The following is a 13,647-nucleotide window of genomic DNA, read 5'->3' on the forward strand; positions in this document are numbered from 1 at the left end:
ACTGTCTTCTACAGCTGAATCTCAAGAAAACGTTGCCAGACGAAAAAAAGGAACTACTAATTTGACGAGAGTCAGGAAGATCGGAGAGGTTTTGGGTGGAAGGAACGTAACGTGAATATCCAGAACCAGTCCCATCACCCCCACGTCTACTTACTGTATGGACGATCCCAAAGGAAACCGATTACCTTTACGTCCTAATCGATTCAGGAAAATCCAATTTACACAAATTAATCGCACGTCATAATTTATACATTGGCGACTTCTTGTCGGACCGGATCGTGTCTTCTTCCCCCCACCGGCACCGGCAAGCTCAGTGCCCTCAAAAACCAGGGCAACTGCTCACGAGGCCTCCTAAACCACAATCCACCCATCATCGTAGACCACAAATCAGCGTGCACAAATGCACTCACATACCTACCTACTCTACTCACATCACAGGGCTTCCAGAAAGGCTTGGAAGGCAGCCAGTCGAGCAACATGTTCCAATCACGCACTCAAATAATTCAAACCACCACCCCTAGCTGTCTACCTCCGTTGACCGCCACGCCACCCATCGGAGAGCTTGATGCACCTGCTTGCCGTGGCTATAGGAAGGATGGAAGGAAGCTTTCGGCGGCGGTGGTGCTGGTACTGGTCTGGGTAAGCTTGAGGCCGGGCGTTCATGCCTGCAGCTAGCCAAAGTTGTTAAACTTGTTGTAGGTACCTTCGTCCTCCACATTCCCCGTCTGAGTCTCTGCGCCGCTAGGTACTGCGAACACCTCGTTTTAGATTACGGCCGGTCGTCATCGGTTTGAAACCTGTTAGTAGCTGTACCCTGTACCTAAATATGTAGTAAAAAGCAGAAGGCAGTTTGGTGCTCGCCGGGCCTCCACCACATGGCACTATTAGTCGGTTGGTGTTTTTGTTGAGTTGTGGCAGTTCATATTTAGGTTTTTTTTTTCGCTGGTTGGATTAGACTGAGACGAAATATGAGACTTGTTCCAGTGGAGAGGAAGAAGTGAAAAATGAATGGGGAGTGGGTAGAGTACTGGATTTAGTTCGTAGAAGACCCATCAGGGGAGGAGGTTTATCGTCATCGTCGTCGTCGTATGGCTTTGGGAACAAGGAATTGCACAACTATAGCACTTGGACATGAATGGTCGTTTCGAAGAAGGCACACCACGACGACACTTCACTGCAGAGTGCACTTCAACATGATTGGACATAGTAATTGAGTGATGATGATCTGGTCAATGGATCCACGAATCCGTTGCTGTGAGCATTTACTTAGGACTACTTTCGACATCACTTCTCAGACCCTCTCTTGTACATCACTACTGGCTTAGATCGGAATGAAAGGAACAGTTTCTGACTACATAACAGTTGGGACACACAGTTCGAAAAGATAATTCAATTCAGTGCACTAGAACCTCCTTTCATAGGTGTATAGAATAGATGTAATTATGACGAAAGTATGAAGAAAAATAACGATTACCTCCTCTCTCGTTTGTCGGATGAAGATCACTGCGTCCAAACTTTAGGACTATTGTGATATACCCTTTTGCTAAAGGGTACGATTACCTCCAGGGACAGTGCCAGAAATTCCTTTGGAGATTCTTTGAGAATTTGGCAAAACATTTTTGGAATGTTACCAGAAATTAATAAAAGAGATCTAGAATGATTTTAGCAAGAATTCCTGTATAGTTTTTTTATATCCCTTCTAAATGCATTCCTGTCCATGCATTTCTTTGAAAATTTTTCCAGAGGTTCAGAAGAATTTTCCATGGCACTTCTTCAGGAGTTTCTCAAGACATTTTTCAAAAGATTCATGTTAAACCGGTCAACGAGATTCCTCAGATTTTTTTTTCCAAAACTCCTCCTGGGATTTCTTAAAAGATTCCACAGGAAATTGCTTCAATAATTACTACATAATAAGTTCACGCACGTATTCCCTCATGTATGTATTTTTTTAAACATTTCTGAAGAAATTCCGCCAGAAATATTGTGCGATTTTTTTCTGGTAGTTTTTGTTTGGGATTTCTTCGAAAGTTCCCCAAGGATTCCAGTTGTTTCCCCAGATTCCTTCAAATATTTCTTCAGATAATTTTATAAAGATTCGTAGATTCTTCCAAAAATTCCTCATGGGTTTTCCTTTAAAAATTCTGATTTTTTTCCAGAAAGTTTTCAGAAATTATTGCTTGAATTACCCCAGAGGTTTCGTAAGGTATTATGATATTTATTCAAGGATTTTATCAGGCATTTATATGGAAATTCCGCTAGAAAGTTCTAAAGAAATTTTTCTGGAAGATACTCTAAGGCTTTCTCCAATTGTGCCTTCAGATATTCATCCGAGCATTGGTTTGGATTTACTCAGACCTTCCTTCAGTGATTCTTTCGGAGTTTCTTTTATTCACTGATTCACTCAACAATTCCTGCAGAAAATACTCTATGATCTATTCCTTAACATTTTCCAAGGAATTTTTCAAGAAATTAGTCTTTGAATACCTATGGAGGGTTTTCTAGTTCCTTCAGGTAGTATTTCAAAATTTCTTTCATTTTGTATTACTTTAGTGGTTCTCTAAAGAATTCCTCCAGGATTTTTTTTTAATTTATTTTTCTGCAGGATTTTCTTTTTCCAGGTAGTAGTTTAGGGATATTTGTTTACAAATCCCTTCAGAAACTGTATAAGATTTTTTCTTCTGAGAATTCCCTCAGAAGCATCTTACAATGATTACCAAGGAAAATTCTCCAAGAATTCCATCAGTACTCTTGTTTGCTATTCCTGCAGATTGCTTTTTTTTCTAGGAGATTCCTTCAGAAATTTCTCTGTGGGTTTTCCAGGAATCATTCCCTTCGAATTACCTGCAAAGCTCCTCCATAAGCCTTTCATTACCTTTTTTTCATTTCTAAAAATCAAGGGGCCCGTATATCTTAACCTTTAGGAGCCATTGCCATTGATGTCACAACCTAGCTAGTCTCGACAGCGTTTGTTTGCTCGGTTTAATCGCTGGGGTCATATACGACCCCTCCAGCTCGAAAGGGTTAAGAAGGGTTAAAAGTTAAGGAGATCCTGAAAAAAATAGGTATTTCTTCTAGAAGTTACCAAAGATATCTCCAGGAGTTTCAAGGGCTTCCTTGAGACAATCCTCCAGAGAATTCTTAGAAATTCGTTCACGGATTCCTTGAATAAGTCTTTAGTATTTTTTGTACAATTTCTGGTGAAACTTCTGGAAAAAACTTCTGAAAAATTCTTGCGGTAATATGTGGTAAAAAATCTGCAAAGATCCTCAAAGATATCCTAGGAAATATTTCCCACCCCAAGATCATTCAAAGAAAAAATACCTTGAAGGAATTTGAGCATAAATCACCGGTGGAATTTCACAAAGAGAAAATTTGGGAATAATTCCCGAAGCAATGCAGGGTTTGGAAGAACTTTTCAATAAATCTTTTGCTATAGTTCCTAAAGTTATCCCTTAAATTCTGAAGAAATTTCTGAAGATATAAATGGCTCCTCACAAGAGTTGCAGAAGAAATCTTAGCAAGATTGTCTGAAAGAACCCCTTAATGAATTCCTGAAGAAATCATCTGTAGAATCCTTGTAGAAATCTTGATAAATACTTTTGAATGAATTACTGGAGAATATAGGAAGAAATTCCAAGGAATTCTTGAAAGAATCCCAGGTGCAAATTCTTAGGGACTTCCTGGAGCAAATGTTCGGGAAATCTTTAATGGAATTCCTGGACAACTTTATTTTGAAAAATTATTTCAGAATTCCTGAAGAAATGCTTAAAATCTAGTCGTGCATTGGAGTCATTATGACCCAGACTGGCACGCTGATCGTATACCAATGTGATGAGCGTCAACTAATGCACGAAGAAGGTTAATTAATTTCTTGGAGGATTTTCTGAAAGTATTTTTGGGGAAATCTGTGAACGAATTGCTAGAAAAAACTGAATATCTGGAGATGGATAAGCAAAGATCCTGAAAAAAAAAACCAGTGAGATATTTCTGAAAGAATTTTCATAGAAATTTCCAGGAAATATTTTTGAATAAATACCGTAAAGAATCCGTGCAGACATTTTTAGAGTTTTCCGTAGAGTAATTGACAGATACGTTTTTGGGGAAATACATGGAGGAATAGCTGGGGAAATAATGCAAGAATCCTTGGAGGAATTGCTGCACTATTTTCTGGATTAATTCCTGAAGAAATTGCTGGACACATTCATGTGGGAGTTTGCAATGCAATCCTTGAAAAAAAATCTGAACATTTCCCTGGTACACTTCTTGAAGAAACGTCTGGAAGAATTTATTAAAGTATATAAAAGAATTTCTGAATATTTAGAATAATCGCTTGAGAAATTTCCGATGAATTGTATAAAAGAATCCCTAGAAAACCTACTTTAGTTTTTCCCAGGAGATCTTCCATTGATTCCTTTACAAAATGGTTAGTTTCCTTCAGAGTTTTCTCCAAATTTTTTTAGAGATAACACTAGAAAATAGTTTGGGAACTTTTTTTTTATAAAACCATCCCTGTATGTCTCTCGATATTGATCCATGAATTCCTTCAGTAGATCCTCCAGGAGTTTCTTTTGGTATGTCTTCTATTGAATTGTTTTGAAAGTTCTTCAGAACACCTTCCAAAAAAAATTATAAGAAAAGATTCCATGGGTTTCTTCACAAATCCTCCATAGATTTTTTTTCAATCAAATACTATCAGGAAATCATCCCATTTTTTCTTTGAAAAGCATTCATCGATTCTCTGAGAAAATCAAAGGTTTCTCCAGAAATTACTCCAATGGTTTCTTCAGAAAATCTTACAGAAGGAACCAATAACCTCAAATAAATCTTTGGGAAATTCGTGAGGAAATATCTGAAGGATCTCCTTTTAGAAGTTTCTTGGCATTCGCTGAAAGAATTGGTGGATTTCAAGACCAAATTTCTGGAGTGATTTCTGAAGGAATCTGTGAATTATTTTTGGAAAAATATATAGAAGATTTCCTGTGAGTCCTTGCACAGATTTACAGAAGAATTTCATTAGGAATTTTAAAGACACTTCCCTTATAAAAAACCACTGGAAGAATTCCTGAAGGAATCTTTATTAGAGTTTTTGAATAAGTCTGAGGAAGATTTTCTGAAGATATCATTAGATAAATTTCTGTAGAAACCTTTGATTTTCGCAAAGAATCAAAGAAAGCGTTTCTGGAGGAATTTGTGGATAATTTCCTGAAAGTTTTTTCGTACGGATTCCTGAAAAAAAAAATCTATGGAGGATTTTTGGGGTTTCATCAAAGAAAAGCTTTTCTAATGAAATTTTTGGAGAAATTTCTGGGAGATCTTCAAACAAAAATTACGAAGAAAACTCTGAAGCAATCCCTGGAAGATGTTCTAATGAGCTTTAAAAAAAATCCATGGAAGACATACTGAAAGGAATTTCTGGAGGATATCCGGAAGCAATATCGGAAGACATGCGGGATGGTTTTATAAATGAAAGTTCCCAAACTATTTTCTAGGGTTATCTCTAAAACATTGTAGAAAACTCTGAAGGAAGCCTAGAGTTCTCTATAGAAATCAATGGAAGAATTCCTGAACAAATTCTCGGAGAAATCTCCAAGGGCATTTACGGCAAAAAAAAACTCTAGAATTTCCTGAAAAATTTTCTGAAGGAATCGCTGGATGAATTTCTGAAAGATTTCTGGATGAATTTCTGGAAACATCCATGAGAAACTTTAGAAATCCCAAAGAAATTTTCCGATTGAATTTCTGATAGGTTTTTAAAAAACCAAATTAATCCACCTAGCGGTGATAGTGCCTTTCTCGTCGAATATGCTCTCACGATCTTTCCGTCGATGTAAGCCAAAGTGTTCTGAATCCTGATACAGGGGATAGACAAAATGATCGGGACAGGCAAAATTTTCACATTTCAAAAAATGTCCAATTAGCTGTAACTTTTCGAAAAGTGCATCAAATATTCTCAAATTTTTACTGTAAGTTAATCAACTAGTTGTGTAGCAGTGAAAAAAAAAATTTGGAAAAGATCGGGCTATTCTTCACGAAGTTATAAACATTTTAGAAAAAGGTAGAATTATCCGATAGCTAACTTTGAGCTATTATATCTCCGGATTCAATGAACCGAATGCAATGAAATTTTGTCCATTTATGACTTTTATAATGAGCTCTGAAAAACGTTTGACTAAACTTGAAATTATTAACAAGAGAAAAAGTTATAGCGGTTTCAGTATTTTTATGGTTTTTCAGTAAATTGGTCTATTTTTAATATGCATCCCATTACTTTTTCAATGAATTGTCGCCTATTTTGTTACTTTCTTTCAAAACATATCTGTATTCAAGACAATCAGAGGAAATTTAAATGAACTATAGTTAGCATCTTGAATTTTGAAACGATGTTGAAATTTAAAATAATTTGGTGTTTTATTAAAAAAATAATCTAATCGTTACAATTTTCTTCCGTGTTAAGAATTTTAAGTTATGTCAAAAGTTTTTGAAAGCTCATTATATAGGTCATAAATGGTCAAAATTTCATTGCATTCGGTTCATTAAATCCGGAGATATAACAGCTCAAAGTTGGTTATCGGATAATTATACCTTTTTTTAGAATCTTTATATTTTCGTGCAGAATAGTTCGATCTTTTCCAAATTTTGTCCACTGATGCACAAATAGTTGATCAACTTACAGTGAAAATTTAAGAATATTTGATGCACTTTTCGAAAAGTTACAGCTATTTGAAAAATTTTTGTGAAGGGAAAATTTCGCCTGTCCCGATCATTTTGTCTATCCCCTGTAAATACTTTATAAGAAAAGCAAGCATTTTATCAAAGCCATCATTAAATTGACTTAAAACTTATTGATGGCACATAGTCCGACGTTATGCTCAACGTATAAGCAGAGCTGAAAAATATCAGACTTCTCAGTTGACTGCTTGAGCATCTTCACTAACACTGGAGGCCGATCAATATCAAGACGATACCTCCAATCCAAGATATAACTTTTTACACGATCATTTTGCGATCTTCGCCAATGTTTTTTCTGCACACTTTAGGCTATATTTTATTATCATATCATAGGTTACAAAATTAATGTGAAATTTGACAAAAACTGCAAGCATGTGAAATTTTCCATGTAAACTTCAACCACTTACAGAGCGCGAGGACGCAACCAGTCCATTAAAATTTTACCCAGTAATTTAATACGATGGATGCCATTAAATTCAAATTTTTCCATACAACGTTGACTCATCCTACTGTATATTATCGTCGCATCACCAAATCGAAGTCGCAATCCGCGTGACATGCAAAGTTGCAGATGCGAAATTAATTTGAACCGATTATTGGCATTGCGCATCATTGAGCTAATTAAGACCTACAATATGCACTCATCCGAATCGAGTTGCGACACTTAAAAGTAAGTAAAAACTCAATTTTCGCGTCCCACGTCACTTCGAATTTCAACAAAAAGCATAATATTTCTACCTCAGGAATCTGAAATTGTGTGATTTGATGAGCACAGCACAGATAAACAGACATATTACTTACAACAAATTGCGATCCGCTAGCTAAACGGCGGTAGTGAATAAACGTCAAACAGGAGCACAAACGATGCGTGCGCTGTAAGCGTTCAATTGGCGAACTGATAAATATTTTAATCAACTGTTAAAAACAACAATGATATGTAGTGAGTATAGTCTGTTTATATGTGGGTTTAATTTGTCAAATTTTGTTTCTCCTACACATATTTATCGTTTGTATAGATTTTGTTCACCGGTAGTCTTTAATGTGGTGTGAGCCTATTTTATAGCTAACCGTTCCTCAGGTTATTAAAAAAACGGTGGTTTGATGTGTCGCACGGTACATTTGGTCAATTTCGGTGGGATACCGAGTCTCCCAAGTATAGTCTGAGACCATTTCATTGCAAATGTTCATTAGGTTACTTAGAAAACCACGATTTGATGTATCGCGTGCATTGGTATGGATCACTTTTACGTTTGACCACTTCCAGTGGGACACCCAGAACCGGTTTCGGGACACTACCGGTTGTCTAAAATATGGTCTTACGAATCATCATCGTGTTATCGAAAAAGCTGCTATTTGATGTACTGTCAAACCCCCCGTAGTAATCATTTGTTAATACGACTGTTTTTAATTCGTACTTCGCTCATTCGACATTTGTCGAATTAAAAAATGATCAAATGTCACAGTGATATACAGCGGTCTTCGAAGGAATAGTTCACAAATTATGTTTATACAAGAAGCGTTGTTCGATTTGAATTAAGAGCTCTGGGATGTTTTTGTCCGGAAGTGTAACTTTTCCTATAGTAAATCCTATCCAAACTTTGAATCGCTTGCGATAAATTATAGTTTCACCGATTGCTCTGAAATTTTGTACAGTTCATATGGGACCAAAAACGAATCCAAAAAGTCGACTGGAACGAGGATTTATTTTTTCCATGCAAGCGTGTTCCATGCACGAATGATCCGATATTGTGCTGTTACTTACACCCGAAGCGGCTTCTCGTGCAGCTGCTACTTCCGGAAGTTTAAATTTTGTGCAATCTGACACCTGATCCATTTGATGATCACGGAACACCCATAATCGGTTGCGGAACAGTATCGGTTGTCCCAAATATTGTCGGAAATTTTTTTTGCTTATTCAAGACACCTGAAAAGCCAGGATTTGATGTGTCGCATGCATGTGTTTGGTTGACTTTAATATTTGGTTACTTTCGGCGGGGCACCCGGAATCGATTCCGGAACAGTACCAGTAGTTTCTGATGTTACCTGAGCCATTTTTTTGCTAACCGTTCATCAGGTTATCCAAAAGCCGCGATTTGATGTGTTGCATGGATGGGTTTGGTTCAGTTTCTTATTTGGCCATTTCCGGCGGGACACCCGGAACTGGTTCTGGATTACTACTGGTTCAGATATGTTCTGAGAATATTTTCCTGCTTAATGTTCACAAGGATATCGAAAAATACGCGGTTTGATATGTCGCATGCATGGATTTAGTTCATTTTTATATTTGGCTACTTCCGGCGGAACACCTGGAACCGGTTCCGGATCACTACTGGTTCCGATATGTTTTGAGAATATTTTCCTGCTTACTGTTCATCAGGATATCAAAAAAGCCACTATTTGATATGTCGCATGCATAGCTTTGATTAACTTTTATACTTGGCCACATCCGACGGGACACTGGAACCGGTTCTGAAACACAACCGGTTCAGATATGGTCTGAGACTATTGTCTTGCTTACCGTTCATCTGGTTTTCAAAAAAGCCGCGGTTTGATATGTCGCATGCATGGGTTTAGCTCGCTTTTATGTTTGGCCACTTCCAGCGGGACACCCGGAACTGGTTCTGGGACACTACCGGTTCAGATATGGTCTGAGACCATTTTCCTGCTAACCATTCATCAAGTTATCGAAAATGACGTGGTTTGATGTGTCGCATGCATGGGTTTGGAGCGTTTTCATATCTGGCCCCTTCCAGGGGTACCGGTCCGGAACACCTAAATGGCCATAACTCCGGAACGGCTGGACCGATCTGAACCATTTTCAATAGGAAACAATGGGACCAGATTCCACGTCGAATGAACCGTCGATCATCAAAATCGGTTGAGGTTTACTGCCAAAAAGTGATGTGAGTTTTTTTGTACACATACACACATACACACATACACACACACACATACACACACACAGACATCACCTCAGTTCGTCGAGCTGAGTTGATTGGTATATGTGACTCGACCCTTCGGGCTTCCTATCAAAAAGTCATTTTTGGAGTGAACATATATCCTTTCCAGTACACTTAGTGTACGAGAAAGGCAAAAAGCCCGTATAGGAACTGCAGGAGAAAATTTTTGGGTAATCTTTAAATAATTTTGTGAATAAAACCCGTGACGAAAACCTTAACATTACCTTAGTTCCATATGGTATGCGCCAGTGCTGTCGAGACAAAATCAGAGCTGATTATTCTAAGTTTCCAATTTCACTAGTTTACAAAATAAAACGAAAGTCGTGAACTTCCGTCAATGGCCAACATTTTTGAAGCACAATTTGGGCAGGTGTACCTATTTTGGGCACTTGCCGCTATAACTAAGTCGTTTTCAAACTGATTAATTTGAAATTTTGTCCAGAGTTAGGCACGTACAGTATCTAACTATGTACAAAAATTGAAATTAATCGGTTTGAAATTGACTTAGTTATAGCGACAAGTGCCCAAAATAGGTACACCTGCCCAAATGGTACAATACCCTACATACTATATGTATATGGATTAGTTTTCCTCATCTAGATGATACCTCTGTGGTAAAGAAATAAAAAAAAACGCTTAGAGTTACTTATTCCCCATGAAGTGCATTTTGCTCGCCTTTATCGTAATTGCTTTTCCATGCACCCGAAAATTGTAAAAAAAAAAACATTTGAATCTCATCGTTAAATTCAAATACGTGATTTGTTTTTATTATATTCATTTAAAATTTCTGAAGAATTTCTCGAAAAATTTGCTAAAGAATTTCTGAAGAAACTCCGATCAATTTTTCTGAGAATCTCCTAGAGGTATTCTTGGAAAAAATCTTGAAGTTATCTGAGAAGGAAGATTTGCAAAAAATCTCTGGAGAAATTCCTGCTGCAATCGTTGAAAGAAATCATGCAGGAATCTGTGAAGTAATTCCTGTATGAATTTGTGGAGGAAACAGTGAAGTTATTTCTGATATGGCGCCAGGTCCGGATGGAGATCCGAACCTGGCATCAAAAGTAGATATAGCAGAGGCTTCTGGGATGTTCAGATCTGCTATGCAGAAATGTTTCGATACACTTAAGATATTCCTGGAGATTCCTGCGCGAATTTCAACACAATCCTTAAAGAAATTCCAAAAGAAGTTCGTGAAGAAGAATACCTGCAGGAATTTCGAAACCCGAGCAGAGGAGAATATCAAATTCATAACAATAGAATCACATAGCCTGTTTTTATATCATAGTTTGTTATTATTAACTTATCAAAGTATTACTTTTTCATAACATGTTTTGTTGGGCAACCTAATTTTGTTATGATCATGTTATTGAGATTCATCCACTAAATAACATTTCAATAATATACTTTGTTGAAGACTCATTTTTGTTATTATTCTACTATTGAAAATGTACAAATATGTGATGAACTATAGCACAATAAAAACAAGTTTTCAAATTCACTGCAAAATTCGTTGTTATAAAGTTGTTATGGAATCTAACAAAACATGTTATTAAATTGGTCTTCGAGGTACATTTTTTGTTATGATTTCTGTTATTTTGCCGCTTATGACAGACAAGTTCATAACATAATAAGATATGTTAATAACACAAAAAGTACGGATTCCATTATACAGTTATTATGCCAAAATAACATATTTTATTGTGCTGTTGATATTCTCTTCTGCTCGGGAAATAATAACTTCAAGATATGTATTCTAAAGGCATCTTAGAGATTTTTTTCAAATTTTTGAAAGAATGTTCGGAAGATTTGATGGAGGAATTGCTGGAGTAATTTTTTAAAAGTTTTGCCTTTCTCGTACACTAAGTGTACTGGAAAGGCTATATGTTCACTCCAAAAATGACTTTTTTATAGAAGGCCCGGAGGGTCAAATCACATATACCAATCGACTCAGCTCGACGAATTGAGGTGATGTCTGTGTGTGTGTATGTGTGTGTGTATGTGTGTGCGTGTGTGTGTGTGTCTGTATGTGTGTGTACAAAAAAACTCACATCACTTTTTGGCAGTAAACCTCATCCGATTTCAATGACCGACGGTTCATTCAACGCGGAATCTGGTCCCATTGTTTCCTATTGAAAATGGTTCGGATCGGTTCAGCCGTTCCGGAGATATGGCTATTTAGGTGTTCCGGAACGGTACCCCAGGAAGGGACCAGATATGAAAATGCATCAAACCTATGCATGCGACACATCAAACCACGGCATTTTCGATAACCTGATGAGCGGTAAGCTGAAAAATAGTCTAATACCATATCTGAACCGGTAGTGTTCCGGAACCGGTTCTGGGCGTCCCGCTGGAAGTGGCAAAATATACAATTGTACCAAACCCATGCAAGCGACACATCAAACCACGGCATTTTCGATGACCTGATGGACAATGAGCAGCAAAATCATCTCAGACCATATCTGAACCGGTAGTGTTCCGGAACCGGTTCTAGGCGTTCCACTGGAAGTGGTCAAAAATACAATTGAACCAAACCCATGCATGCGACACATCAAACCGCGGCATTTTCGATGACCTGATGGATAATGAGCAGGAAAATCATCTCAGACCATATCTGAACCGGTAGTGTTCCGGAACCGGTTCTAGTCGTCCCGCTGGAAGTGGCCAAATATACAAGTGAACCAAACCTATGCATGCGGCACATCAAACCACGGCATTTTCGATGACCTAATGGACAATGAGCAGGAAAACCATCTCAGACCACATCTGAACCAGTAGTGTTCCGGAACCCGTTCCGGGGATCCCACCGAAGTGGTTAAATCTGAAAGAGAAACAAACCCGTACATGCGTCACATCAAATAGCGGCTTTTTAGATTACCTAATGAACGGCCAGCAAGTGTTTCGGAATCGGTTTTGAGTGGCCGGAAGAGGCCAAATGTAAAAGTAAACCAAATCCAGGCATGTGACACATCAAGTCGTGGCTTTTGCGATAACCTGATGAACAGTTAGCTAGAATATAGCCTTACGTCACACTAAAGACAACTGGTAGTGTTCCGGAATTGGTTCCGAGAGTCCCGTCGAAATAGTCAAACTCTGCATGTGACACCTTCAATTTGCAGCGTTTTTGGTTAACCGATGAGCAGTTAACAAGACAATAATGTTAGACCATATTTGGTTCAGCCGGTAGTTACCCGGAATCAGATCCGGGTAGTAAAATGTAAAATATAACCAAACCCATGGATGCGGTACATCAAATCACGACCAGTCTTGTAAACATTCGACATTTTTTACTACCTTCATTTCGTTGCCGCAGTCGGGTGTCAGTCGGCTTTGTTACATTCGTGCGCTATCGTTACCTCTTATCTACACACAATACGAACAGTAGAACGAAGATCAATAAACATAAGAAAGGGTCAAATCAATGTCATCTGACACGATGACATGTGTCTAATTCTAGCTTAACGCATAGATTTTCAGCCAATTCCGATTATGAATGTTAATATTATTTTATTATTGCATGTTGCATTGAATACGACACACAGATGGGCAACATAGCTCTTATTATGGAAGAAGACAGGAATAACAAAAGCCGAACCGTCTCCCGAAGCCGCTATCGTGGTGAAGTGCATTCGTTTGACATTTTTGTTTCGAACAGTAGTTTCGCCTGTGTTGCGAATGTCGGAGACAAAGGAGGCCGAATATCGACGAAAAGGTTCAAATGACTGTGATCTCTAACAAGACTGATCACGACTTATCGACAACCTGATGGAAAAATAGGGTCAGACCACATTAGATTCCCGGTAGTGTTGCGGGTTCAGCTGTGGCTTCGAAAGTGGTTAGAAGTAAAAGTGAAGCAAACCCATTCATGCGATATATCAAATCGCGGTGATTAGGTAAAGGTGAATAAATAGCAATAAAATATTCTCAGACCATAATTGGGACAACCGGTAGTATCATG

General features: G+C 37.9%; 2 protein-coding genes across 2 annotated transcripts in view; both read right to left on the reverse strand.

Annotated features, from left to right (window-relative positions):
* LOC115253707 (protein tweety-2) overlaps positions 1–13,647 on the reverse strand; it is a 155,126-nt gene that overhangs the window by 135,289 nt on the left and 6,190 nt on the right. The window lies entirely within an intron of this gene.
* The window catches only part of LOC134290167 (uncharacterized), a gene marked incomplete at its 5' end in the record, with an annotated part of 62,906 nt that overhangs the window by 4,230 nt on the left and 45,029 nt on the right, over positions 1–13,647 (reverse strand). The window contains one exon of the mRNA XM_062857224.1: positions 13,046–13,052. Within this exon, the coding sequence (XP_062713208.1) occupies positions 13,046–13,052 (7 nt within the window). The remainder of the gene's footprint in view (positions 1–13,045; positions 13,053–13,647) is intronic.

Source organism: Aedes albopictus, chromosome 3 (genome assembly GCF_035046485.1).
Source record: "Aedes albopictus strain Foshan chromosome 3, AalbF5, whole genome shotgun sequence".
Taxonomy (NCBI): domain Eukaryota; kingdom Metazoa; phylum Arthropoda; class Insecta; order Diptera; family Culicidae; genus Aedes; species Aedes albopictus.